Source organism: Sparus aurata, unplaced genomic scaffold (assembly GCF_900880675.1).
Source record: "Sparus aurata unplaced genomic scaffold, fSpaAur1.1, whole genome shotgun sequence".
Lineage (NCBI taxonomy): Eukaryota > Metazoa > Chordata > Actinopteri > Spariformes > Sparidae > Sparus > Sparus aurata.
This window is the reverse complement of record NW_022045106.1, coordinates 165117-193035: the sequence shown is the minus strand read 5'-3', so window position 1 is coordinate 193035 and position 27919 is coordinate 165117. Positions and strand designations below refer to the sequence as shown.

Here is a 27919-nt window from a genome sequence, read left to right as displayed (position 1 = left end):
GCACTGCGGCTTCTAAAGAGGCGTGACGGTACACGTCATGTTGATGACATCGGTGTTTCCCAGGTGATCCCCCTGTCAATCTAAACCTGCGGACAGTTTACAATCATATGGATGCTGTTATGAAAATAATAAATTTTTATTTGGAGGCGCCTTTCAAGATACCCAAGGACACCTTACAGTGCAGGAGATCAAAGTCACATTAATCAAAACAGCAAGTCATGGCAAGACATGACCAGCACAAACAAAACAAAACGAGACATAAAGTGGTCGAATGTGTAGGGGCAGGGAGTTCAAGAGCCTGGGGGCAGTGCAGCTGAAAGCTCTTGCACCCATGGTGCGTGATGTGGGAGTATTCAGAAGACCTGCAGAGGATGACTGCAGGGAACGAGAAGGTGTGTAGTCCTGGAGGAGGTCAGAAAGTTAGGTAGGGGCTAAGTTGTGGAGGGCTTTGAAGGTTAGCACAAGGTTTTTATAGTTAATCCAATATTGAACAGGGAGCCAGTGTAGTTGAATGAGAATGGGGGTGATGTGGTCAGATGATTTGGTGCGAGTGATAATCCAGGCGGCAGAGTTCTGAATGATTTGAAGCCTGTTAAGAAGTTTGGTGGGAAGGCCAGAGAGAACAGTATTGCAGTAGTCAATCCGCAATGTGACTAAAGCGTGGACCAGGACTTCAGTGCTTGATTGAGACAGGGATGGGCGGAGTCTGGAGATGTTGCGAAGGTGGAAGAAATCTGTTCGGGTGATGTTTTTTATGTGAGGTGCAAAGGAAAGGGTGTTATCCAGAGTGACACCGAGGCTCTTGACTTGGTTGGAGAAAGGTAAATGGAGGCCATCGATGATGATGTTTGTAGCTATGATGTTTTGCGCTTTGGAGAGGGTGGTTTTGGAGCCAATGATCAGGGCCTCAGTCTTGCTGTACTGAGCTTCAGAAAGTTCCTGCTCATCCAGCTCCTGATGTCCTGGAGTCAGGTGGAGAGGGAGGAGGGAGGAAGGGCAGTGGTGGGTTTGGTGGATATATAGACCTGATATATAGATCAGCATAGCAATGAAAATGGACACCATGGTGATGGAGGATTGTGCCCAGGGGAAGGAGGTAGAAGTACTGACCCCTGGGGGACACACAGTGGAACAGCAGAACACCTTGACTTGTGGTTCCTGTCGGTGAGGTATGAACCAAGCAAGTACCACGCCAGCGATCCCAATGTCAGCCAGACGCTCCAGAAGTAGTGGGTGGGAGATGGTCTCAAAGGCAGCAGTGAGGTCGAGGAGGATGAGGATGGTAAGTAATCCAGAGTCAGCTGCGCAGAGGAGGTCGTTTGTGATTTTGACCAAGGCTGTTTAAGTACTGTGTTTAGAACGGAAACCAGATTGGAAGGGTTCATGGAGGTTGTTTGAGTCAAGGTGGGACTGAAGTTGAGTAACAACCACCCTCTCAAGGGTTTTAGAAAGGAAGGAAAGATTGGAGATGGGCCTGTACTGGGTCAGGTCAGTTGGGTCAGCACCAGGTTTTTTGAGGGTGGGTGTAATTGCCGCTATTTTGAGAGTGGGGGTATAGTTCCAGAGGAAAGGGAGGCGTTAATTATTTTTGTCATCACGGGGGAAATGGATGGGAGACAAGCTTTGATGAGGGTAGTGGGGAGGGGGTCAAGCTGACAGGTAGTGGATTTGGCTTTACGGACGAGTTCAGAAATGGCGTATTCCGTTGCTGGGGTGAAGTTGGAGAGGGGGCTGATGGGAGGTCGGTCCGAGGACACCATCCAAGGTGGGTCCACTGAGGAAGCGCAAGTTGAGGCCAAGTAGAGGTGGATGGCGTTGATTTTGGTGTCAAAGAATTGCAGAAAAGCATTGCACTAATCAGTGGAGATGTTGAGGGGGAGGGTTGTAGGAGGCTGCAGAACGTGGCTTACTGTCAAGAAGAGGGCTTGAGTGCTGCCTTTTCCAGTGCTGATGAGGTTGGCATAGTAAGTGGTTTTAGCAGCAGAGAGGGTGCTCTTGTAGTGGTGTAGACGTTGAGCGTAGATTTGGGTGTGCACTGAGAGTCCAGTCTTTTGCACAACTGCTCAAGTCGACGGCCAGTGATTTTAAGTTGACGGAGGTCAGCGGTGTATCAGGGAGCGGTGTGGGCAAAGGAGACTGTGCGGGTTTTGAGGGGGGCCAGGGCGAGGTTAGCTCCAGGCTACCGAGCGTAGACACAGTAGCACGGAGCACACAGTAGCAGTAGCACACGGTAGCTCTGATCACACAGAGATGAAACCAGATTGTTGGATTGCTGTTTGGGTTGCAAGGAGCCAGACCCGGCAGGCTAAGCAGTGAATTCAATACATCAAACAAATCAAAGAACTAACAAATCACGGTGGAGGCGTGGCAGCAACTTGCCAGTGGTCCCTCCTAACCTGGAAGTGAAGAAAATGTGTTGTGATTGAGATCCTGACCCACCAAACATCCTGGAAAGAGACGAAGTTACGTTTTTCGTGCTAAATTACATAATTACTAGGGGTGTAACAATACATGCATTTGTATTGAACCGTTTCGGTACAGGACATTCGGTTTGGTACAGGGCTGTGCACGAGTGAGTTCCTGGAATGGAAGTTGCGTGTGTTTATTTTCCGCCTGCAGCTACATGTGCAGCCCATTTACGTCATGGCTAACGCTAGCGAGAAAACAGAGCTTGAAGACCCTCCCTTGTCGCTAAAGTCTCCTGCTTGGGAACACTGCGGCTTCCTGGTTAAATATTGCAGCGGAGAAAGACATGTTTCCGTTGTGACAGTTTAACTGGTGTTCATTTTACCGGTGAAGTTCCCAGGTGTGCTGGAGTTGTGGTTTGAAAATCCCATCTCGAGAGGGGTCCTCGGCCATGTCCACTAATCAGGAAAAACATTCTGATCACCCTGCTCATCAATCAAAGTCAGGTATATGCATAGTCATTGTGACGTGGCTTGAACACTACTATTCCACATGGAGATGCTGGGGTCTACGACCTGCAAACCACTGTCAGATGAGCGCTACAGAGCACACAGTGACAGTGTAGGTGACTGTGTCGATGCCTGCCCAAAAAATGCGACTGTCAATCAATCATCCAAAAGTGCATATTGTCGTCCTTATATCTTCGTAATGAAAGCTGTACTCACAAATAACTCCTTTAACAAGCTGTGAGGAATTTATTTTTATAATATTTATATTTTCATATATTTTTAGTTAGCTTATTTTATATAATTTGTTTATTTGAGAATAATTTATTTAACTTATTACAAGGCAGCACTTTACAACAGTATTCCATTTTTTAATTTTATTTTCATATTTTGTATAATGTTACAATAAATTGTTGGTTTAGAAAAGTTCTGAATACACAACAAGCAAATTTATGTTTTGCATTTTGTTCCCATAATGTACCGAAAATGAACCGAACCTTGACCTCAAAACCGGGGTACGTATCGAACCGTGATTTTTGTTTCATTACAGCCCTATTAATTACATAATCACCATCAGTAAACTGGATCTGTCTGACTCCCTCACCCGTGGGGACAGAGGCTGTTTTCTGGGGGAAAGTTCATTGAAGCCTCGGTCAGGAGGGCTATTTTCATCACAAACACTCAGCGAGTTAAAGTTTTTTGCCGGTGACAGAGACTGTTTTACGGGCAGAAACGTGAGGAAGAGTCAGTAGGACAAGCAGGAGGATGGACGCTTCTCCACGTAGAGCTGCAGTATTTGTTTTCCTCATATAAGTTGCCAAAGACAGTTACAGTTACTACGTTACTTTTGTTTGGTTATGTAATGTTGCTTTGTGGGACATTTCAATGTATTTAGTTGAGTGAAGGACCTGTGCAGTTATCAGACTGTCAGACTGACACGCCCTTGCTCCGCGCCTCCGGATTATCCGTTCACACTGGGACGGCTCACCAATAATGCGGCCCTGATACTACCTCCAGAGGCGGATCAGAGCCGGAGCCAAATTTCCCCTCTCTCCGCATCTGAAACTTTCACACAGAGGAGGGTGCGGAGAATTGGCGCAGGATCCCCACATGCAAACGGCAGTGTGAATGGGGCTACTGAGTGTGTGTCAATGTATCCAATGACTGTGTGTGTTAATGTATACAAACACTGTGTGTGTGTTAATGTATATAACGTGTGTTAATGTATACAATGACTGTGTGCGTGTTAATGTATATAATGAGTGTGTGTGTGTGTGTGTGTGTTAATGTATATAATGAGTGTGTGTGTGTGTGTGTGTGTTAATGTATACAATGACTGTGTGTGTGTAAGTGTAAATATGACTGTGTGTGTTAATGTATATAACGTGTGTTAATGTATACAATGCCTGTATGTGTGTTAATGTATATTGTGTGTGTGTGTGTGTGTTTTAATGTATACAATGAGTGTGTGTGTGTTAATGTATACAATGACTGTGTGTGTTAATGTATATAATGAGTGTGTGTGTTAATGTATACAATGACTGTGTGTGTGTTAATGTATATAATGAGTGTGTGTGTGTGTGTGTGTGTGTGTGTTAATGTATACAATGACTTTGTGTGTGTTAATGTATATAATGAGTGTGTGTGTGTGTTAATGTATACAATGACTGTGTGTATGTGTTAACTTATATATAATGACTGTGTGGGTGCTCCGGCCTATAGCTCATCCTTGGCTGTAAAAGAGTATCAAAAAGTCCAAGCCCTAACCCACAAGCTAAGGCGCCAGGTCTGCGCCCTGCAGACCACCAGCCCCTCACACTGTCTCCCAGCGATGTGTATGCTGCACTAAGCATAAGTTAATGCACGGAAGGCTGCTGGTCCTGATTGCGTCCATGGACACGTCCTCAGGGCCTGCGCTGTGCAGCTGACCGAGGTCTGGACTGACATATTCAACCTGTCACTAGCCCAAGCAGCTGTCCCCAAGTGCTTCAGAACCACCTTCATCGTGCCAGTGCCAAAACACTCCACTGCAGCGAGCCTTAATGACTTCCGCCCAGTTGCACTCACCCCCATCATCACAAAGTGCTTTGAGAGGCTGGTCCTGGCTCACCTCAAAGCCAGTCTACCACCAACACAGGACCCCTACCAATTCGCCTACCGCATAACGGTGATTGGTCTCATCAACAAGAATGATGAGTTAGCCTACAGGGAGGTGGTCCAACACCTAACAGCGTGGTGCGCCAGCAACAACTTGGCTCTCAACACCAAGAAGACCAAAGAGCTCATTGTGGACTACAGAAAGTAAAATGATGACACACATACCCCCACCCTAACCCTAACCCATCAACGGAATGGAGGTTAAGCGTGTCACCAGCTTCAAGTTGCTGGGTGTCCACATCTCCGAGGACCTCTCTTGGTCCCTCAACACCTCCACCCTGATCAAGAAGGCTCACCAGTATCTCTTCTTCCTGAGGAGACTAAAGAAGGTCCATCTGTGTCCTCAGATTCTGGTGAACTTCTAACGTTGCATCATCAAGAGCATCCTTACCAGCTGTGTCACAGTTTGGCCTGGCAACTGCTCTGTGTCTGACCGGAACTGACTTTTTTACTCTTACACTAATACACTTATACTGTACAAACTGTATCTTCACTCAGTGCTGCCAATAATATTTATATACTGTAAATACCTAGACCTACTTACACTCTTTATATACTGTACATACTGTATTATCTGCACTATTTATACTGTATATACTTTTTACTTATACTTTGCTGCTTTTTTGTACTTCTGGTTCGTTGTCTCTGTATTTATACTGTGAACAATGACAATACAGTTGAATCTAATCTAATCTAATAATGAGTGTGTGTGTGTATGTTAATGTATATAACAAGTGTGTGTGTTAATGTATATAATGAGTGTGTGTGTGTTAATGTATATAATGAGTGTGTGTAAATTAATGTATATAATGAGTGTGTGTTTATGTATATGAGTTTGTGTATGTTAATGTATATAATGAATGTGTGTATATGTTAATGTATATAATGAGTGTGTGTGCTTGTTAATGTATATTATGAGTGTGTGTTAATGTATATAATTAGTGTATGTTTCTGTATTTAATGAGTGTGTGTTTTAATGTATATAATGAGTATATGTTTCTGTATATAATGAGAGTGTGTTTTAATGTATATAATGAGTGTGTGTGTGTGTGTGTGTGTGTGTGTGTCTGTATATAATGAGTGTATGTTTTAATGTATAAAATGAGTGTGTGTTTCTGTATATAATGAGTGTATGTTTCTGTATATAATGAGTGTATGTTTCTGTATATAATGAGTGTATGTTTCTGTATAAAATGAGTGTGTGTTTCTGTATAAAATCAGTGTATGTTTCTGTATATAATGAGTGTATGTTTCTGTATAAAATGAGTGTGTGTTTCTGTATATAATGAGTGTATGTTTCTGTATATAATGAGTGTATGTTTCTGTATAAAATGAGTGTATGTTTCTGTATATAATGAGTGTATGTTTCTGTATATAATAAGTGTATGTTTCTGTATATAATGAGTGTATGTGTCTGTATGAAATGAGTGTATGTTTCTGTATATAATAAGTGTATGTTTCTGTATATAATAAGTGTATGTTTCTGTATATAATAAGTGTATGTTTCTGTATATAATAAGTGTATGTTTCTGTATAAAATCAGTGTATGTTTTAATTTATATAATGAGTGTGTGTGTGTTAATGTATATAACAAGTATGTGTGTTAATATGTATAATGAGTGTGTGTAAACGTATATAATGTGTGTGTGTTAATGTAAACAATGAGTGTGTGTATGTTAATGTATATAATGACTGTGTGTTAATGTATATAATGAGTGTGTGTAAATTAATGTATATACTGAATGTGTGTTTATGTATATAATGACTGTATGTTTTAATGTATATAATGAGTGTGTGTTTTAATGTATATAATGAATGTGTGTTATTGTATATAATGTGTCTCACTGTGTAGCCTCCTGCTGCTCAGCGTGTCTTCAGGCTGCAGTCCTCTCCTCTGCAGGTAGGGGGAGGCGTTGGGTAATGGCACAGAGGAAACATCATGAAGCTGCAGTTTGTACCAGTGAGGCTGATCGTCCAACAGAGCTGAGTCTAACTCTATCAGGACCTGCAGACAGACGGATGGACAGGAACAGAGAGACATGGCGAAAACTTTTTTTTTTTCTAAATCTTATTTTAGAGGCATGTTTTTTTATTTGGCGAAACAGTGCGATCAATAAATCCAACATAAGAAACAGAAACAAAAGCATGATAGTGGCTGCCGCAGGCCTCTGATGAGACCGTCCGATTGTCTCATTTGGATTTATGATGCATCATCCTATTGTTCCAAAACAGCTAACTGAAATTAATAAAATCCACTTTACTGTCCCATTTCAAATGTTTAATAAAGATTTATTTCACAAACGGACAGAAACAGATCTGGAGAGTTCCTGTGTCGATATTAAGTTCAAAGATTTTTAGTTTTTTTAGTTTTTGCTCCTTTTACAACCCGTTTCTTTCTAAATTAATGAGTTCAATGAAAATGTAAACAGGTGAACAACACCGGTAACCAGTGCTGGGGAGACGTAAACTACATGTAGTTGAACTACATAACTTAACTACAATTTGCTGTAACTTGCTGGTAGTTAAACTACATTCATATTTTGTGCTGCGTTAATTTCAGCTACTTTTTGGGACATTTTTAAAAATCTACAATTTAAAATCTACAATTTTGGCCAATAACATGAAATATTTTTTATCAAAAAAAGACCTATAAAATATACATTTAATTTTATTTTTCTTTGAAAAAAATGCATGAAACATGTTATGACATGCTAAGCCAGCGCTGCCTCTGATTGGCTTGCCCTGGCAGCACTCAAATCCTTCACAGAGTGGGCGGGTCTTTGTGCCATGAAGGCAGTGCTTATATGGCACAAGCACATCATGGACAACGTCCCGCTACCACCGATGAGCCCCCGAACGCAGCAGCCCAACCACGGCCATATTTGGGCATGTACATGTTGGATATAGATGCATCTACAGACACGACCTACATGTTCACATGTGAGCCCTGCAAGCCAAAAACAACAATAGTTTTGATTTTTTCCTCTCGAGTTGATAGGCAAGTGGCAAGTGAATTTTGTAGGCTATTATATTTTGTTTCACATACACCGTATGTTGATTTATTTAACGCTGAGTTAAATGAGTATAATGAGCATAAGTAGTTGCTAAAGCTACTTTTTTTAGCAGTAGTTTTACAAACTACATTTCTCCAGGAGTAGAAATGTAGGTTGTTCCAACTACTGCCAGGTTGAACTACATGTAGTTTTACAAGCTACACTTCCAAAGTAGGTTCCCCAACACTGCCTGTAATCATGGTGTCAGCTGTGAACTCAGAAAAGTTTCAAAGCAAAAATGAATGACTGCATCTGAAATATGTTGGGTTCTATGTGTTCTAGATGTGTCTTGACCTCTCCTAAGAATTGGCTCTCCTCCTCTCGGACTCGGGCCTGATCCCAAACCGTCAGCTCCAACATTCGTTCTCTGAACTCCCGCCGGTGGACTGGAGAGTACATGAAGGTCTGGGTCCACCGAGGTTCCACTGACTTCTTCACTGTCTTTGTTCTCCGCTTACTCTTATCACTGTAGAGAGGAGACAATCAACAGCCAATCAAAGAGCAGGAACCACTTCTGGCTACACAGAGTGAGACCAGAGGTTCTGCAGGTTCTACAGCAGAACCAAATGAATCAGAAAACACAGAAATGAAACCAGTAAACTCTGAGAACAGTATCATAAGACATGTCTCATTTACCTAAACCAACACACATTCTAGTCATCACCTCGCCCTTGGTAGCCTGAGGGTCCTGGTTTTACCTTCTGTCTGGCAAGAAGTAGATCTTGACGTAAGGGTTCCTTGGTCGGCCGTCGTCTCGGACAGGAAGTTCTTTGGCCCCGAGAACGGTTACGATCAGCTGATGACCGACTTTATCGTACCACAGCTTCAGCTGTAAAGAATACGTTTTTGGTTAGGACAGCTGCATCAAGGACAGAAACCTACACAGGTGAACAGGAACCCTGGAGAACAGGTGGAGAACCCTGAGGAAGAATAAAGCTACTCACAGAGAACAAGCAGTATCCAATAACCCAGCATAACAGCACAAAGTAGAACCCTGTTTAACTGTTTAGTAGGAATCCTAGGAATAGAACAACTTTACAGAGCAGTAGCTGTACCCTGTAGAAGATCAGCAGAACCCTAAAGAACACAAAAACAACCCTATAAGACACCATAGAACAGTGGCAGAACCCTCAACAACAGCAGAGGAATCCTGAAAAAAGCAGAAGAACCACATCCTCTGAATCATGTTGAACACGAGCTGAGTCATTTGGAACAGTGACTGAGATTGATGGGACACAGTAGAAAAGTAGAACTCTCAAGAACATCCGCAGAACCACAACGTCAACAGAAGGACCACAGAGAACCACAGAGAACCTGTGGGGAACCACACTTAGTTCTGCAGAAAAGAGAGAATCCTGTTAACGGTGACAGAACCCCCTCACATGAACAGAGTTCTACTTTGTGTTTCTACTACAGCTGTCGCTAGCTACGTCGCTGATTACCTGGTCACCTGTGGGTGGGCGGGGCTTATCTGCACTAAGAGCTACAACTGCAGAGAAAGATAGGTGGAACAGACAGACGTCTCACTCCTCTCTACATCCAAAGTTACCTGTATTCTGGGAACCAGAGGACGCCTGTTCGCAGTCTGAAACAAACACATGTCCCCATGGAAACGGCTGTTAACTGAGAGCTGCTTGGCTGTGGGGTGTGTCATGTGGCAGTGCAGTGCATGCTGGGTAAACTTACAGAGACCTGTCCGGACAAAACGCTGGGGCTCACGGGAGATGTGACGGAGATAGATGGCCCAACTTTCTGAGAGTCAAAGGAACTGGAACCTGAACGTACAACATAGAATTCAGAGAATGAAACAGAAAACGGTCCCATCAATGTTTATCGTTTGGAACATTTTAGTTTATATTATATTTAGTTTGTACTGTTAAATCAACTAATAAGTTTTAATGAACTATCAGACAATCTTCCTGCTTTATGGAGGTATGTTCTGTTATGTTCCTTGGATTGAGGTTCTATGAGACAATAAACATATAACAGTGTCTGTGTCATAAACTCACTAGAGTCCAGCTGGCCGTGGGCGCCGTCTGTCGCTCTGGAAACATCTCTGAGGAACAAGAACCACAAACAACAATCAGATGAATGATCTGATAGAACAAAACCTCAGGTTCTCTGAGTAATAAACACAAACAACCATCCGCAGACTGCTCTAACAGAACAGAACTTCAGGTTCTCTGAGGAACAAGAACTACAAACAACAGTCAACAAAATGTTCTGAAAGCCGACAGTGATTACAGTCTGTTTTGTTCTGTCTCAGTCACATGGAATGTGAAAACAGGCTCCAAGTTCTTCACTAAGTCTGTTAAAACGTTCTGCGGTTTGTCAACTTTTCTCAACAAAGTTTCAGATGATTCCATTGGCTGCTAGTGACCATCTAACTTCTGACCCACCTGATTGGTCGGGACACTACCAGCTCCACCTGTGGTTCTGGTTTAGACTCCAGGATGATGTTGTAAACTTCATTGAATGTGGCTCCCTGGAGAACCCGACCGTTCCACTCCAGAACCTGATCACCTGAGAAAACATACAGATCTGTCATAATGTCTAAGTTCTAACAGGAACAAAATCAAAGAGAGCCTTCAACTCACTGAGACATGAGTTAGCTTAGCACAAACACTGGAAGCAGAGGAAAACTGTTAGCTCAGCTTAGCATCCAGACCTAGTCTCAGGTGTGTGTTTACCTGGTCTCAGATGTCCCACCGTGTCAGCCAGACTTCCTCTCTTCACCTTAGTGATGAACGCACAGAGGCGACCGGACTCGGTCATCTTTCCCCCAACCACCTGAAAACACACCGCCCATGAGCAACGAACCAAAGTGACACAGACTGAGGCTAAAGAGGAAGAAGAAGAAGACGATGATGAAGACGTCTTCATCACCTTCAGTCCCAGCAGTGCTCCTGTATCAGCAGGAACCGTCCCATCCTTCATCCTCTTATTCAACAGAATTCGACCAATCAGACGCTCTCCATCCTTGGAGGGTTGCCATGTGACTGGTTGCTGATGAGTCAAAGTGATAAAACCACACATGGTTGCTTAGCAACAACAGCAACAGTCCAATCAGCAGTGTCACTATAAAACAAATCGTGTCCGTTCATCTTGGACGCTTCAGCTGCTTTAATGAAAACGACAAATGATTTTGAGTCTGAAACTAATTTTACCCTTGAGTTACTTTTTACTGTCGACTAAAAGTTCAAATACTTCTGTTGATATTAAAAACTTTGAAGGTTTTCAAACATACTGAAATGAACACGGACCTGCAGACAGACAGGTGGAGGACAGACAGGTGGAGGACAGACAGGTGGAATCGGGGTTAGACGACTGTATTAATTAAGGGGCGTGGCTTTGTCCTACCATAGACATGGGCGCTGCTTCACTGTGCCAGGTCCCATGATCCCACCACTGGCTGTCCATGTCTCCTAGCAACCAGAAAAGAAAAGAGGTCAGAGGTCAAACAGTCACTGAACTTTAAATGATTAACTCATCCGTCCGTCGCTGAACAAATAATCTTAAAATGTTAAAGAGAAGATTTTTGTGTCTGTCAACATGCTAGAGTCTCCAAACAGGAAGTGACGGTGGTGTTTGAACAGAGGCGGCGTTCAGCCAACATGTCACATGACTCCTCCACAGCCTCCATCAGCCTCCATCAGCCGCAACAACTGCCCACAACAACCCATCCTAAACATGTTTGCTGGAAGACTGATATCCCACAATGCAGCACTCTACAGAGCTCAGAGATGGAAACATGTCAGAGCTCTCCAGGAACCATCTGCTGATGGAACCGACCAGATCAGAATGTCCAGGTTCTAAAAACATGAAGGTTCTCAGCTTCTGGAAGAGGACACAGGAACTCCAGAAAGGTCTGAACCTTCAGGAGGATCTGAACCTTCAGAGGGTCTGAACCTTCAGAGGGTCTGAACCTTCAGTAGAGACTAAACCTTCAGAGGGTCTAAACCTTCAGAGGGTCTGAGCCTTCAGAGGGTCTGAACCTTCAGAGGATCTGAACCTTCAGAGGGTCTGAACCTTCAGAGGGTCTGAACCTTCAGTCGAGACTAAACCTTCAGAGGGTCTGAACCTTCAGAGGGTCTAAACCTTCAGAGGGTCTGAACCTTCAGTAGAGACTAAACCTTCAGAGGGTCTGAACCTTCAGTAGAGACTAAACCTTCAGAGGGTCTGAACCTTCAGAGGGTCTAAACCTTCAGAGGGTCTGAACCTTCAGTAGAGACTAAACCTTCAGAGGGTCTGAACCTTCAGAGGGTCTGAAGCTTCAGAGGGTCTGAACCTTCAGAGGGTCTAAACCTTCAGAGGGTCTGAACCTTCAGAGGGTCTGAACCTTCAGTAGAGACTAAACCTTCAGAGGGTCTGAACCTTCAGAGGGTCTAAACCTTCAGAGGGTCTGAACCTTCAGTAGAGACTAAACCTTCAGAGGGTCTGAACCTTCAGTAGAGACTAAACCTTCAGAGGGTCTGAACCTTCAGAGGGTCTGAAGCTTCAGAGGATCTGAACCTTCAGAGGGTCTAAACCTTCAGAGGGTCTGAACCTTCAGAGGGTCTAAACCTTCAGAGGGTCTGAACCTTAAGAGGGTCTGAAACTTCAGAGGGTCTAAACCTTCAGAGGGTCTGAACCTTCAGTAGAGACTAAACCTTCAGAGGGTCTGAACCTTCAGAGGGTCTGAAGCTTCAGAGGGTCTGAACCTTCAGAGGGTCTAAACCTTCAGAGGGTCTGAACCTTCAGAGGATCTGAACCTTCAGAGGGTCTGAACCTTCAGAGGGTCTGAAGCTTCAGAGGGTCTGAACCTTCAGAGGGTCTGAACCTTCAGAGGGTCTGAACCTTCAGGAGGATCTGAACCTTCAGAGGGTCTGAACCTTCAGAGGGTCTGAAGCTTCAGAGGGTCTGAACCTTCAGGAGGATCTGAACCTTCAGGAGGATCTGAACCTTCAGAGGGTCTGAACCTTCAGAGGATCTGAACCTTCAGAGGGTCTGAAGCTTCAGAGGGTCTGAACCTTCAGGAGGATCTGAACCTTCAGAGGGTCTAAACCTTCAGAGGGTCTGAACCTTCAGAGGATCTGAACCTTCAGAGGGTCTGAAGCTTCAGAGGATCTGAACCTTCAGAGGGTCTAAACCTTCAGAGGGTCGGAACCTTCAGTAGAGACTGAACCTTCAGAGGGTCTGAACCTTCAGTAGAGACTGAACCTTCAGAGGGTCTGAACCTTCAGCGGATCTGAACCTTCAGAGGGTCTGAACCTTCAGTAGAGCCTGAACCTTCAGAGGGTCTGAACCTTCAGAGGGTCTGAAGCTTCAGAGGGTCTAAACCTTCAGAGGGTCTGAACCTTCAGAGGGTCTAAACCTTCAGAGGGTCTGAACCTTCAGAGGATCTGAACCTTCAGAGGGTCTGAAGCTTCAGAGGATCTGAACCTTCAGAGGGTCTAAACCTTCAGAGGGTCGGAACCTTCAGTAGAGACTGAACCTTCAGAGGGTCTGAACCTTCAGTAGAGACTGAACCTTCAGAGGGTCTGAACCTTCAGCGGATCTGAACCTTCAGAGGGTCTGAACCTTCAGTAGAGCCTGAACCTTCAGAGGGTCTGAACCTTCAGAGGGTCTGAACCTTCAGAGGGTCTGAAGCTTCAGAGGGTCTAAACCTTCAGAGGGTCTGAACCTTCAGGAGGATCTGAACCTTCAGAGGGTCTGAACCTTCAGAGGGTCTGAACCTTCAGGAGGATCTGAACCTTCAGAGGATCTGAACCTTCAGAGGATCTGAACCTTCAGAGGGTCTGAACCTTCAGAGGATCTGAACCTTCAGAGGGTTTAAACCTTCAGAGGATCTGAACCTTCAGAGGATCTGAAGCTTCAGAGGATCTGAACCTTCAGAGGGTCTAAACCTTCAGAGGGTCTGAACCTTCAGAGGATCTGAACCTTCAGAGGATCTGAACCTTCAGAGGGTCTGAACCTTCAGAGGGTCTGAACCTTCAGAGGATCTGAACCTTCAGAGGGTCTAAACCTTCAGAGGGTCTAAACCTTCAGAGGATCTGAACCTTCAGAGGATCTGAACCTTCAGAGGGTCTGAACCTTCAGGAGGATCTGAACCTTCAGAGGGTCTAAACCTTCAGAGGGTCTGAACCTTCAGAGGGTCTGAACCTTCAGTAGAGCCTGAACCTTCAGAGGGTCTGAACCTTCAGAGGGTCTAAACCTTCAGAGGGTCTAAACCTTCAGAGGATCTGAACCTTCAGAGGATCTGAACCTTCAGGAGGATCTGAACCTTCAGAGGGTCTGAACCTTCAGAGGGTCTGAAGCTTCAGAGGGTCTAAACCTTCAGAGGGTCTAAACCTTCAGAGGGTCTGAACCTTCAGGAGGATCTGAACCTTCAGAGGATCTGAACCTTCAGAGGGTCTGAACCTTCAGAGGGTCTGAACCTTCAGAGGGTCTGAACCTTCAGGAGGATCTGAACCTTCAGAGGGTCTGAACCTTCAGAGGGTCTGAAGCTTCAGAGGATCTGAACCTTCAGAGGATCTGAACCTTCAGAGGGTCTAAACCTTCAGAGGGTCTGAACCTTCAGTAGAGACTGAACCTTCAGATGTTCTGAACCTTCAGCGGATCTGAACCTTCAGAGGGTCTGAACCTTCAGTAGAGACTGAACCTTCAGATGTTCTGAACCTTCAGCGGATCTGAACCTTCAGAGGGTCTGAACCTTCAGAGGGTCTGAAGCTTCAGAGGGTCTGAACCTTCAGGAGGATCTGAACCTTCAGGAGGATCTGAACCTTCAGAGGGTCTGAACCTTCAGAGGATCTGAACCTTCAGAGGGTCTGAAGCTTCAGAGGGTCTGAACCTTCAGGAGGATCTGAACCTTCAGAGGGTCTAAACCTTCAGAGGGTCTGAACCTTCAGAGGATCTGAACCTTCAGAGGGTCTGAACATTCAGGAGGGTCTAAACCTTCAGAGGGTCTGAACCTTCAGAGGGTCTGAAGCTTCAGAGGGTCTGAACCTTCAGAGGGTCTAAACCTTCAGAGGGTCTGAACCTTCAGAGGATCTGAACCTTCAGAGGATCTGAACCTTCAGAGGGTCTGAAGCTTCAGAGGGTCTAAACCTTCAGAGGGTCTGAACCTTCAGAGGGTCTGAACCTTCAGGAGGATCTGAACCTTCAGAGGGTCTGAACCTTCAGAGGGTCTGAACCTTCAGAGGGTCTGAAGCTTCAGAGGGTCTGAACCTTCAGGAGGATCTGAACCTTCAGGAGGATCTGAACCTTCAGAGGGTCTGAACCTTCAGAGGATCTGAACCTTCAGAGGGTCTGAAGCTTCAGAGGGTCTGAACCTTCAGGAGGATCTGAACCTTCAGAGGGTCTAAACCTTCAGAGGGTCTGAACCTTCAGAGGATCTGAACCTTCAGAGGGTCTGAAGCTTCAGAGGATCTGAACCTTCAGAGGGTCTAAACCTTCAGAGGGTCGGAACCTTCAGTAGAGACTGAACCTTCAGAGGGTCTGAACCTTCAGTAGAGACTGAACCTTCAGAGGGTCTGAACCTTCAGCGGATCTGAACCTTCAGAGGGTCTGAACCTTCAGTAGAGCCTGAACCTTCAGAGGGTCTGAACCTTCAGAGGGTCTGAACCTTCAGAGGGTCTGAAGCTTCAGAGGGTCTAAACCTTCAGAGGGTCTAAACCTTCAGAGGGTCTGAACCTTCAGGAGGATCTGAACCTTCAGAGGGTCTGAACCTTCAGAGGGTCTGAACCTTCAGGAGGATCTGAACCTTCAGAGGGTCTGAACCTTCAGAGGATCTGAACCTTCAGAGGATCTGAACCTTCAGAGGGTCTGAACCTTCAGAGGATCTGAACCTTCAGAGGGTCTAAACCTTCAGAGGATCTGAACCTTCAGAGGATCTGAAGCTTCAGAGGATCTGAACCTTCAGAGGGTCTAAACCTTCAGAGGGTCTGAACCTTCAGAGGATCTGAACCTTCAGAGGGTCTGAACCTTCAGAGGGTCTAAACCTTCAGAGGATCTGAACCTTCAGAGGATCTGAACCTTCAGAGGATCTAAACCTTCAGAGGGTCTAAACCTTCAGAGGATCTGAACCTTCAGAGGATCTGAACCTTCAGAGGGTCTGAACCTTCAGAGGGTCTGAACCTTCAGGAGGATCTGAACCTTCAGAGGGTCTAAACCTTCAGAGGGTCTGAACCTTCAGAGGGTCTGAACCTTCAGTAGAGCCTGAACCTTCAGAGGGTCTGAACCTTCAGAGGGTCTAAACCTTCAGAGGGTCTAAACCTTCAGAGGATCTGAACCTTCAGGAGGATCTGAACCTTCAGAGGGTCTGAACCTTCAGAGGGTCTGAAGCTTCAGAGGGTCTAAACCTTCAGAGGGTCTAAACCTTCAGAGGGTCTGAACCTTCAGGAGGATCTGAACCTTCAGAGGATCTGAACCTTCAGAGGGTCTGAACCTTCAGAGGGTCTGAACCTTCAGAGGGTCTGAACCTTCAGGAGGATCTGAACCTTCAGAGGGTCTGAACCTTCAGAGGGTCTGAAGCTTCAGAGGATCTGAACCTTCAGAGGATCTGAACCTTCAGAGGGTCTAAACCTTCAGAGGGTCTGAACCTTCAGTAGAGACTGAACCTTCAGATGTTCTGAACCTTCAGCGGATCTGAACCTTCAGAGGGTCTGAACCTTCAGTAGAGACTGAACCTTCAGATGTTCTGAACCTTCAGCGGATCTGAACCTTCAGAGGGTCTGAACCTTCAGTAGAGCCTGGACCTTCAGAGGGTCTGAACCTTCAGAGGGTCTGAACCTTCAGTAGAGCCTGAACCTTCAGAGGGTCTGAACCTTCAGAGGGTCTGAACCTTCAGAGGGTCTGAACCTTCAGTAGAGCCTGAACCTTCAGAGGGTCTAAACCTTCAGAGGGTCTGTCTGAACTACATGATGAAGACGAAGAAGTAGAAGAAGACGAAGAAGAAGTTGAAGACGAATAAGAAGAAGAAGATGACGAAGAAGTAGAAGAAGACGAAGAAGAAGTTGAAGACGAAGAAGAAGAAGAAGACGAAGAAGTAGAAGAAGATGAAGAAGTCGAAGAAGAAGACGAAGAAGAAGAAGTGGGAGGAGGAGGCTTTAGTAGAGAAGGAGAAGGATGAAGAGGAGGAGGTGAACCTGCAGCTTCTCCCTCCAACCCTCACTGTGTCTGAGGGTACTGGGTGCCCTGAGCTCCGCCTGCAGGCTGCACAGTTCATGCCTGTCTGTAATCAGATTACCTGTGTCTGAACACTGAGTCCATCTTTGAATTCATTGATGCAGTTTCCTTCTCACTGCAGCCTGAGCTGGTTGTTAGCTGAAAGAATTAGCCCGTTGCTAGCCTGTTTATAGCCTGTCATTAGCTAGTTGTTAGCCTGTTTATAGTCTGTCATTAGCTAGTTGTTAGCCTGTTTATTGTCTGTCATTAGCTAGTTTTTAGCCTGTTTATAGTCTGTCATTAGCTAGTTTTTAGCCTGCTGTTAGCCTGTCATTAGCTAGTTGTTAGCCTGTGGTTAGCCTGTCATAAACTGAGCTGTGGCTCAGTTACTTGGTGCGGTTGGTCAAACAATAAGGTGGCTGCCGATGAAAGTTGCAGAGTTGTTGGCAACATTACAGCCTTGATCCTGTTCCTCTCCTCCCACCTCTTCACCAGACCAGAGCCGCTGAAATCCAGCAGATCACCAAGAAGTCACCAGAGCTCCTGATGGGCCATGGATCCAGCAGAGGTGGAGATGTTCTCTATGGTTCTCTGTCAGGTGCGGACACATGTTGCTGTCTTGTTGGTCAACAGTTGCGTAGCCTCTTGCAGTTTGTTTCTATTCTTGTGTCCACAATGACTCCTGAGGCAGGCTGGGTAATCCACACTCTCCTCTTTTAATCCAATTGAACAACAGTGGAAACTGAGATTCAGCCGGGAGCCGCCAGGAGACGTGATCTGTTCTAATCTGGGTCTGATTAACAGAACCGGGTTCTCTGGGCCCGGACTGGTCAGGACTGGGAGTCTTGAACTTTCTCCTGGTTCTTGTTTCTGTCTTGGTGTCTTCAGGAATGCAGCAGCAGAGACTCTGAGCTGCTCCGTCAACTCAAGATCTGAGAGGAGGAGCCAACATCCCTCTGAGCCAATCAGAGCTCATAATCTCTGACCAGGTGACTTCTGGTCCAACAACACAGAGCCTGAGGATTAACTGAGCAGTGTCACACCTGATGTCCTGAGAGACGCCCTGCAGCCACTTTAGCACACATGCACAACACTATAAGAACCATGCAGAATGTCGAACGACATAGAGTCACATAGAGCAGAGAGAGAACCTTATCTAATTGTAGCAGAATTCTGCAGTGCAGCAAAAGAACCATCAATCCCTACAGAACCACATAGAACATGTGCTGAATTATGTCTACCTGTGGTGGAGCTCAATAGAACAGTAGTAAAAAAACCAACAGAACTGAAGCCTGAAGAACCACAGAGCAGATGTGGAACACTATAATGTGGCTAAATTCTCTGGAACGAAAACACAACAGTGGTAGAACCCCTTTAACAAATATAAGAACCTTTCAGAACATGAACGATGGAACCTTGCAGTAAAATAAAAGGACAGCCAAACAAAACTGACGTAATATCAGTATTTTGTTCTAGTGAGAACCCACTGGGGTCTGTCAGAGGTGGTGCAGGTGAGCAGTGTGGAAGTGTTCTCTGTGTTCTAGTGAAAACCCCCTTGTGTCTGTCAGAGGCAGTGCAGGTGAGCAGTGTGGAGGAGAACACAGAGTTTATCTGTAAGCAGATTATCACTCTGAGCTAATTAGTGTCAGAGTGAGAGAACACACACTCACTGTTTCCTCTCAGACTGTTAGAACGTTGGACCTTCAGAACATTTCATCTTTTAAGTGAAATCCGTTCTGTCCTGTTCTGTCACCATCCTTCATTTTTTACCTTTAACTTGTTCTGGTTCCTGCTGTCTGTTTGTTCCTGTAGAACACTTACAACAGTGTTCCTTGTTTGTTAACACACATTCTGATTCTGATGCTGTTCTGGCCGGCCAATCAGGGAGCTCTGACGTGCACACATGACCAGACGTCCTGCAGGCTGACCCAGACGACACTCTCATGGTTCTGTTAAACCCTCAGCTATGACTCACAGGTAAAATTGAAAAAGACTATTTTCTCTGACACACAGCTGTTAGCATGCAGCTAGCAGTTAGCATGTAGCTACTCACTGTCGGGCTCGTCACAGCTGGTGTACTCAGGTGTAGTCACTAGCTCCTCCTCTGAGCTGCTGAAGCTACCAATCACGTGCATCTTCCCCATCCGGATCCTCTGTGGTGTACTCTCATAGGCTGGCTTCCTCTTGAAGGCGGAGCTTGGGTCCAGGTGTTGCTGAGGTAACGGGCTGTGACGTGGAGATGTTGGGCTAAGGCGACTGGCTACCCGGTCCACAGACAATGACCTCTGGCCTCCAGATCCCGCCAATCCCTGAACCCGATTCTGATGGAGAGCTGAGAGTGAAACAGTCAGACTGAGTGCCAGGTCGATGGTTCTATTCCCTGTAGAGGATGTCGTTAGGTGTGTTCTTACCTGTATGTCTCAGGGTCAGGTGGTCAGGCTCAGCTGTTGCCAGGGAGACATCACTGTGGCGGCGTTGGTGGCGGACCCTGCCGACCTGAGCCAACATCCTCATGGTCTCCTCACTCGGCTGTGGCTTCACCGGGTAACGAGCAAGGTTTGGGTCGCTGCGGTAACGAGCCTGAAACTCCTCCTCCTGCCGCTGCCTCCAATCGCGCTCGTCCTGAACCTGGTCCAGAGGGTGGTCCTGGATCATGTGAGGAGATAAAGATCATCATCAGCAGCATCATCATCATCATCATCGTCGTCGTCATCGTCGTCGTCATCGTCACCGTTGTCACAGAAAGGTTCAATATTACAGACAGTCTCACCTGTGAGTGCCAGCGACCTCGAGCGTCTTTGATCGGTCGCCTCCGTCCCCGAAGCTCCTCCTCCCCGTTACCGTGGTTGTTGTGTGGCGAGTGAATGCGACGGTCCAGACCGTGGTCAGAGGGTGAGCGAGGCATCCTGATCCCCCCACCATCATAATACGACCCAGAGGGGCTCAGCTTCCTGTCAACAAGATGATAGAAGCAGTCAGAGAGGACACCTGAACACCTGCCACATCGATCTGCATCGGAGACATTAAATCTGAAAGAGCAACCAAGAGAACAAACAGCAGCAGTGAGGGGCGAAATGCACACAGACAAAAATAAAATAAAATAAAAAATAAATTAGATAAAAAAGAATTCTCAGAATATTCATACAGGCTGTTTGTGACATCACGGAACCTGCTCGCTAACTTGAATTATTAGCTTTGTGTCCTCTGGTCACCGTGCCTAGCAACAGCCTTTCACAGCGGAGCAGAAGTACTCTGATAAAGAAAAGTATTATCACCAAAATAAACGGGAAAATAACTCATTAACACATCAATATTTGTCATGTTGTTGCTGCATTAATGATTGATTTAATCTGATTATAAGTCATCTGAACCTGCGGAGTCACTGCAGGGCTCAAAGAAATGGAACACAAAACCTCAAGTAGTTGAGTAGATGTACCAAGTTACTCACAGACTCAGAGAACATGTTAATATGAATGATTAATTATTAAATATTAATGATTAAGTATCAAAAGAGGTTCTTACAGTTTGTCTGTCGGCTGTTTGAAGCGTCACATCAACGACAGTCAATCCACACACACACACACACACACACACACTCAGCAGATTTATATCTGGAATCTGGATCATAACTGAAGCCCCGCCCAGTCTGATTGAAGCCCCTCCCCCTCATGCATTAGCGTGTGGTTAGTTGTGTTAACTTGTGTTTGCCTCTGTTTGCCTGCGTATCTTAGCATTTCTTAGCCTGTGTATGTTAGCCTTTGTTAGCCTGTGTATGTTAGCCTTTGTTAGCCTGTGTATGTTAGCCTTTTCTTAGCCTGTGTATGTTAGCCTTTGTGAGCATGTGTTAGCCTGCATATTTTAGCCTTTGTTAGCTGTGTATGTCAGCCTTTTTTAGCCTGTGTATGTTAGCATTTGTTAGCCTGTGTTAGCCTGTGTATGTTAGCCTTTGTTAGCCTGCGTATGTTAGCCTTTGTTAGCCTGTGTATGTTAGACTGTGTGCGTTAGCCTTTGTTAGCCTTGTGTGTTAGAGTGCTGCTGTATTTAGCAGTAATCCCCTCTGAGCTCCAGGATTATTCATGTGGTAATCAGATTACAGCAGGCTGTGGGCCGGGGACACACACACACACACACACACACACACACACACACACACACACACACACACAAACATGAACCATCAGCTGATTATCAATGAACAGATACAACACCAACTGTTGTCACGGAAACAAGAAGAGACATTTAATCAAATAATTAGTAATTATTAGTTATAATTTGATTTGTTGCAGGTTTTTTGTCCAGCTCACCTGTCAGTTCCACCTGAGTTTGTTTATATTCAGTGTGATGAGGAGCTCACAAGGATAAATAACTGACTTTGATGATACTTTGTACTTTTACTCCACTACAGTTACTTTATAAAGTATGGTAGAAGTACTGATGACCTCCTTAATAATACAGTAACACATTCTGAGTACTTCATCCTGTGATACCTTTTGTTGATAATACTTCGGTACTTCAGTTACATGAGTAACTGAGTATTTTGTGTATATGTGTAACTAAGTATGTAACTGAAATGGAGACTGCGTGTGATGCTTCATGATGACGGGCCAGATGTTCTGACAGAACAGTTTTTCTTAACTTTTTGATTCAAACAAAAATAAAAGTAAAAACAAAAGTTGAACTTTGACTCGTGTGTTTCAGCAGCTCCAGCCAGCGTGAGATGAGATCACATGACTGAAGTGATGCGCTGAGGTCATGTGCTATTAATATCTCAGAACTCGTCCTGTACACACAAAGACACTTGCTGTATATAATATGTTTATTTTTATTCTAATAGTTTTATTCTATTTATTTTATTCTTTGATTCTTTCGCCCTGTACTGCTGAGACGATCAGTAAAGGAACATCTTATCTGATGTGGTCAGCTGAAAGACTGATGACTGATGAGATGTGCACCTGGGTTCTATTGGGTTCTGCTGGGTTATACTGACCGCTCAGTGGCTCCGTTGCTCAAGGGCCCCGTGACCCCCGATGGTCCCTGCATGGGTGGGTATGGAACCCCGTGTGAGCTGTGATCTACGGAGTAAAACTCCCCCGACTGAGTGAGAATCTCCTGCTTTCTCCTGCACACGTTACAGACCCACATCACCTGACGACACAGAACACGAGTTATAAATAACTCTGATCGTCAGAGAACAGATGTGACGCTTGTTTACTTTTTAAAATCAATAAGTCTGTTTTTCTAACATCTCCTGACACACGATCATATTTACATTTAGTTTATTGATTCATCAATAAATTCAATCAGTTTATTCTCAGTCATGATGGCGTCACCAGAAGTAAGACCTTCCTACTGTCTTGACTTTTATTTTGGTAGGCTGCTTCCTGTTGTCTCACTGCAGAGAGCAGCTCACTGATCCAACATGTGGCGCCATCTGGTGACTACCTGTGAGCCTGAGGGGCGGAGTCAAGTCAGCTCACCTGGTCTACTCCAGCACTAACCTGTCTCCCTCTATAACCTGTCTCTCTCTCTCTCTATATATAAAACCTGTCTATCTCTCTCTCTCTATATATAAAACCTGTCTATCTCTCTCTCTCTATATATAAAACCTGTCTCTCTCTATATAACCTGTCTCTCTCTCTCTATATATAACCTGTCTCTCTCTATATAACCTGTCTATCTCTCTCTCTCTATATATATAACCTGTCTATCTCTCTCTATATAACCTGTCTCTCTCTATATATAGATATAACCTATCTCTCTCTCTCTATATATATATATAAAACCTGTCTATCTCTCTCTCTATATATATAAAACCTGTCTCTCTCTCTATAACTTGTCTCTCTCTCTCTATATATAACCTCTCTCTCTATATATATATATAAAACCTGTCTATCTCTCTCTCTCTATATTTAAATAAAACCTGTCTCTCTCTCTCTCTATATATATAAAACCTGTCTCTCTCTCTATAACTTGTCTCTCTCTCTATATATATAACCTCTCTCTCTCTATATATATATATAAAACCTGTCTATCTCTCTCTCTCTACATATATATAAAACCTGTCTATCTCTCTCTCTATATATATAAAACCTGTCTCTCTCTCTATAACTTGTCTCTCTCTCTATATATATATAACCTGTCTCTCTCTATATATATATATATAAAACCTGTCTCTCTCTCTATAACCTGTCTCTTTCTATATAACCTGTCTCTCTCTATATATAGATATAACCTGTCTATCTCTCTCTCTATATATATAACCTGTCTATCTCTCTCTATATAACCTGTCTCTCTCTCTATAACCTGTCTCTCTCTCTATATATAACCTGTCTCTCTCTATACTACCTGTCTCTCTCTATATATATAAAACCTGTCTCTCTCTCTATATATAACCTGTCTCTCTCTCTATAACCTGTCTCTCTCTATATAACCTGTCTCTCTCTATATATAGATATAACCTGTCTCTCTCTCTCTCTATATATATATAACCTGTCTATTCTCTCTCTCTATATATATATATATAACCTGTCTATCTCTCTCTATATAACCTGTCTCTCTCTATATATAGATATAACCTCTCTCTCTCTATATATAGATATAACCTGTCTCTCTCTCTCTCTCTATATATATATATATATATATAACCTGTCTATCTCTCTCTCTATATATATAACCTGTCTCTCTCTATATAACCTCTCTCTCTCTATATAACCTGTCTCTCTCTATATATAGATATAACCTGTCTATCTCTCTCTCTATGTATATATAACCTGTCTATCTCTCTCAATTTCAACAAGCTCTATTGGCATGACTGTGGTTCACAATATTGCCAAAGCGTACAGGATTACAGAAAAAAATGTTAACAATAATAATGATAACAATAATAATGATGATAATAACAATAATAGCAATAATGACAACAATAGTAAACAGAATATCAGTGTGCAGGTAAGAACCCAGTCAGGATCAGCTGGTTCATGTGGAGGAAATCATGTCAGGTGTTGTTGTGCAGCTCGTCTCTTCTCCTGTGGCAGCATTCACAGATCTCGCTGCATCTACAGCAGTGCCAGTTTTTTCTCCCAGTAAATGTTGTAGTTTTTCTTGGTCTGATAGTTTGGGGAAGTCTGGGGTTGTACCTGTGATTTTAATGTATATCTGGGTTCTGATGTCTGTCTATGTGTCACAGGGCAGCAGGAAGTGCTGCTCTGTCTCCACCTGTCTGTGTGGACAGAACCGACACAGCCGGTCCTCTCTGGACAGCCGGGTCCGTCTGTGTGCACAGAACCGACACAGCCGGTCCTCTCTGGACAACCGGGTCCGTCTGTGTGGACAGAACCGACACAGCCGGTCCTCTCTGGACAACCGGGTCCGTCTGTGTGGACAGAACCGACACAGCCGGTCCTCTCTGGACAGCCGGGTCTGTCTGTGTCTGCCGCTCTCTAAGGCCCGGCTGTGGTCGCTGAGTCTGTACATAGTCAACGTTTTTCTCAGTCTCGGGTCAGTTACAGAGCTCAGATAATCTGCCATGGAGTATTGTCTGTTTAGGGCCAAATAGCATTGGAGTTTGCTTTGGGTTTTGGTTGCGGATGTCCAATAGTTGATGTAATTGTCTTTTTCTTGCTATAATTTGGTGGGGCTGGATGGTGTGAGGGCGGTCTTGGTGCCCGGTGCTGTTGGAGCTCAGCCTGTGGACCAGCTGGCTGAGGGGACTCCCTTCTTTGCTCTCCTCTTGGCATCGTAGGGCTTTGTAGTGGTAGGAGCTGGGCTCACTGGCTCTGAGGTGTTGGTAGAACTTTATTGCTCTGTTTTGGATCCGAACTAAAAGGGGAACAGGCCCAGTTCAGCTCTGCATCCGTTGTTGGGGGTGTTCCTGTGAACTCTGAGGATGCTTTTGCAAATCTCAGTGTGCAAGCTTTCCATTGGGTGTTTGTCCCATTTTTGGAAGTCTTGGTTCATGAGAGGGCCCCACACTTCACTGCCATACAATACAACTGGTTCAATTATCGATTGAAATATTTTGATCCAGATTTTGACAGGGATGTCTATGTTTGAAGACTTTTTTATAGTCCAGAAAGCTCTTCTGCCTTTTTCTCTGAGATCCTCAATGGCCAGATTGAAATTACCCGTCGATGTGATATTTAGTCCTAGATATGTGTAGCTGTGTGTGTGTTCTATGTCTGTAGAGTCCAGGTGGAACCTGTGGGGATGTTTCTGACTCTTGCATCGTTTCTGGAAGACCATGACTTTTGTCTTCTCCAGGTTAACGGTCAGGGCCCGGGTCTGACAGAACTTTTGCAGGTGATCTAGTTGCTTTTGTAGAGCCTCCTTTGATGGAGCAAGCAGTATTAGGTCATCTGCAAACAGTCTCTCTCTCTCTCTATAACCTGTCTCTCTCTCTCTAACCTGTAACTTGTCTCTCTCTCTAGAACCTGCCTCTCTCTATATAACCTGTCTAACCACCCCCACACACACTGACCTTATTGGCTCTCAGAGGGACACGCCCCCCACAGCGGGCGCAGAAGCGGCTCTGACAGTAGCAGCAGGCGCGGCCGCAGCCGTCGGCAAACTTGGTCTTCCGACAGATGCCACAGGTTGGAGACTCCGCCCTCACCGACTGAGCGACCTGAGACTCCTCCCCCAGCTTCTTCACCTGGTCCTTATAGAGCTCAAACTGCTGATGTAACTTCCTGTGGAGAGGTCACAGGTCACAGAGAGGTGAGGGTCATGGGACCGATGAGAGGGATGACATTACACAATTTTCTTTACAGAATGTCCTGCAGTATCAAAGTAATCAATTACGTCCATGAGTACTCTCTAACTTTGAATGGAGAAGGTCTGACTACATGGACAAATATTTTCCAGGGCTTTTCAAAACCTTGAACACTTGTTTCCAGAACAGACACAATCATCCAGGAGAAATAAATAATCAGCTGTCGTCAAGGCAACCTCAAGGTTCTCCAGGATTCTAGGTCTCTATTTGTTTCACAAAAACACAGGCATTTTGAGGATATTTCTCCAGAACTAGTCCATGTCCATTTACCCTACCTCGTCGACTCCATCCTCTGCAGACTTCTCTAGGCTGGCCTTCCCACCCTCTCTCTGCTCATTATCAAAACAGTCTACTCCTCCCGCTGTCATCCCATTCTCAAAAAACCTGGACTAAACAGTGACAACTACAGACCTAGAACTACAAATCTCCAATCTCCCCCTTCTGTCCGAAATACTGGAGAGTGCTCTTGCCCTCCAACTCAATTCCAAGCTCTCAGACAATAACCTCAAACAATAACTCTAATTTGGTTTCTGGTCCAAACACAGTACTGAAACACCTCTGCTCAAAATGACAAGAGACCTTCTCTTCTTCACTGATACCGACAACATCAACATTCTAATCCTGCTTGACCTCAGTGTGGCTTTCAACACCATCAACCACTCCACCCTTCTCACCTGCCTTGAATCCACCTTTATTATCATGGCACTGCCTCTCCTGGTTCAAATCTTGCCTCCGCTCCCTCCTCTTCATTCTGTACATGCTTTTCCTTGGTCACATAATTTGCTGTCATGGACTACAGTTTGACTGCTTCAAAGATGACATCCAGTTCAGTCCAGGTCTCCACCAATAAAATCCCTAATGCCACTCACTCAAACCTGACAGACTGAATCATGGAAATGAAATCCTGGCTTTAAACCAACTTCCTCAAACTGAACTGTGATAAATCAGAAATCATCATTATAGGACCTAAAAACTCACACAAAGCCCCCCCCCCCCCAGACTGGATTAGTGTAGCAGTGTCCTCTATAGTGAACTGTCCATATTACTCAAAGGCTCCAACAACCCTGTCCATCAGAATCTCAACTTGCTCTTTGTCAGCGAATCCACCTCCATCTCTCCTCATCACCTAAAAAGCCCTCCACATCTTGGCCCTGACTGAGCTCCTCCACCGGCACCCTCCGGTCAGCTGACACCAACCTCCCCCCCATACAGACCACGTGCCATGTTTCTCTGTTGCTGCTCCCATCCTCACTCACTCACCGAGAACATCAGAGACTCTACTGACCACATTCAAGAAATCCATCAAATCCCTCAAATCCCACTTCTTCAAAACTGCCTGTAACGTTTAACCCCCTCTTTAGATATGTCCCTTTGATTTTTTTCACTGATGAAAAGCATTTTCAAAGTTAAATGTATTATTATTTCTATTTATTATTAAATCAGAGCCAAACCACACGTGGAGGCGGTTTCAAATGTGACTCAGATTGGATTTCAAAGTTTTATTGTGTTACTCGCAGTGCTGCATCTGTATGTTGCATCACCAGCGTACGGATGTTAAAGTTCAGTTTTGATATGATCAGACTCACTGTCTCCATGGCAACATTATACTTCCTGTTTACATCTCCCAAAGCCTCACGGGAACTGTAGTTCCGAAACTTCAAGAAAGTGTGTCTCCATAAAACAGAAGTAAGACAGAGAATAATAATGATGCTGTAGATAAAAACTATCAAACTAATCAAAATATTTGTCATTTTTCTGTTTTTTACTCACGTCTGTGACTCGTCGTCTGTTGGACTTTTAACCTGCAGAACGTTACTGACCAACTGAGTCAACCCCGAAAACGGATTCCACCTGTCCAGGTAACACAGACAGACAGCTAACAG

At 44.7% G+C, this 27919-nt stretch overlaps 1 protein-coding gene across 5 annotated transcripts in view; it reads right to left on the bottom strand.

Annotated features, from left to right (window-relative positions):
* The window catches only part of LOC115577625 (regulating synaptic membrane exocytosis protein 2-like), a 47167-nt gene that overhangs the window by 14923 nt on the left and 4325 nt on the right, over nucleotides 1-27919 (bottom strand). For all 5 annotated transcript variants that reach the window (XM_030410501.1, XM_030410502.1, XM_030410504.1 and 2 more), the window contains exons 4-19: nucleotides 27807-27887; nucleotides 25743-25953; nucleotides 22254-22411; nucleotides 20037-20217; nucleotides 19678-19912; nucleotides 19320-19598; nucleotides 11483-11547; nucleotides 11009-11128; nucleotides 10813-10912; nucleotides 10522-10645; nucleotides 10132-10178; nucleotides 9809-9897; nucleotides 9672-9707; nucleotides 8821-8951; nucleotides 8417-8588; nucleotides 6915-7074 (exon numbers count right to left, since the gene is read on the bottom strand). In XM_030410501.1, the coding sequence (XP_030266361.1) occupies nucleotides 6915-7074; nucleotides 8417-8588; nucleotides 8821-8951; nucleotides 9672-9707; nucleotides 9809-9897; nucleotides 10132-10178; nucleotides 10522-10645; nucleotides 10813-10912; nucleotides 11009-11128; nucleotides 11483-11547; nucleotides 19320-19598; nucleotides 19678-19912; nucleotides 20037-20217; nucleotides 22254-22411; nucleotides 25743-25953; nucleotides 27807-27887 (2189 nt within the window). The remainder of the gene's footprint in view (nucleotides 1-6914; nucleotides 7075-8416; nucleotides 8589-8820; nucleotides 8952-9671; nucleotides 9708-9808; nucleotides 9898-10131; nucleotides 10179-10521; nucleotides 10646-10812; nucleotides 10913-11008; nucleotides 11129-11482; nucleotides 11548-19319; nucleotides 19599-19677; nucleotides 19913-20036; nucleotides 20218-22253; nucleotides 22412-25742; nucleotides 25954-27806; nucleotides 27888-27919) is intronic.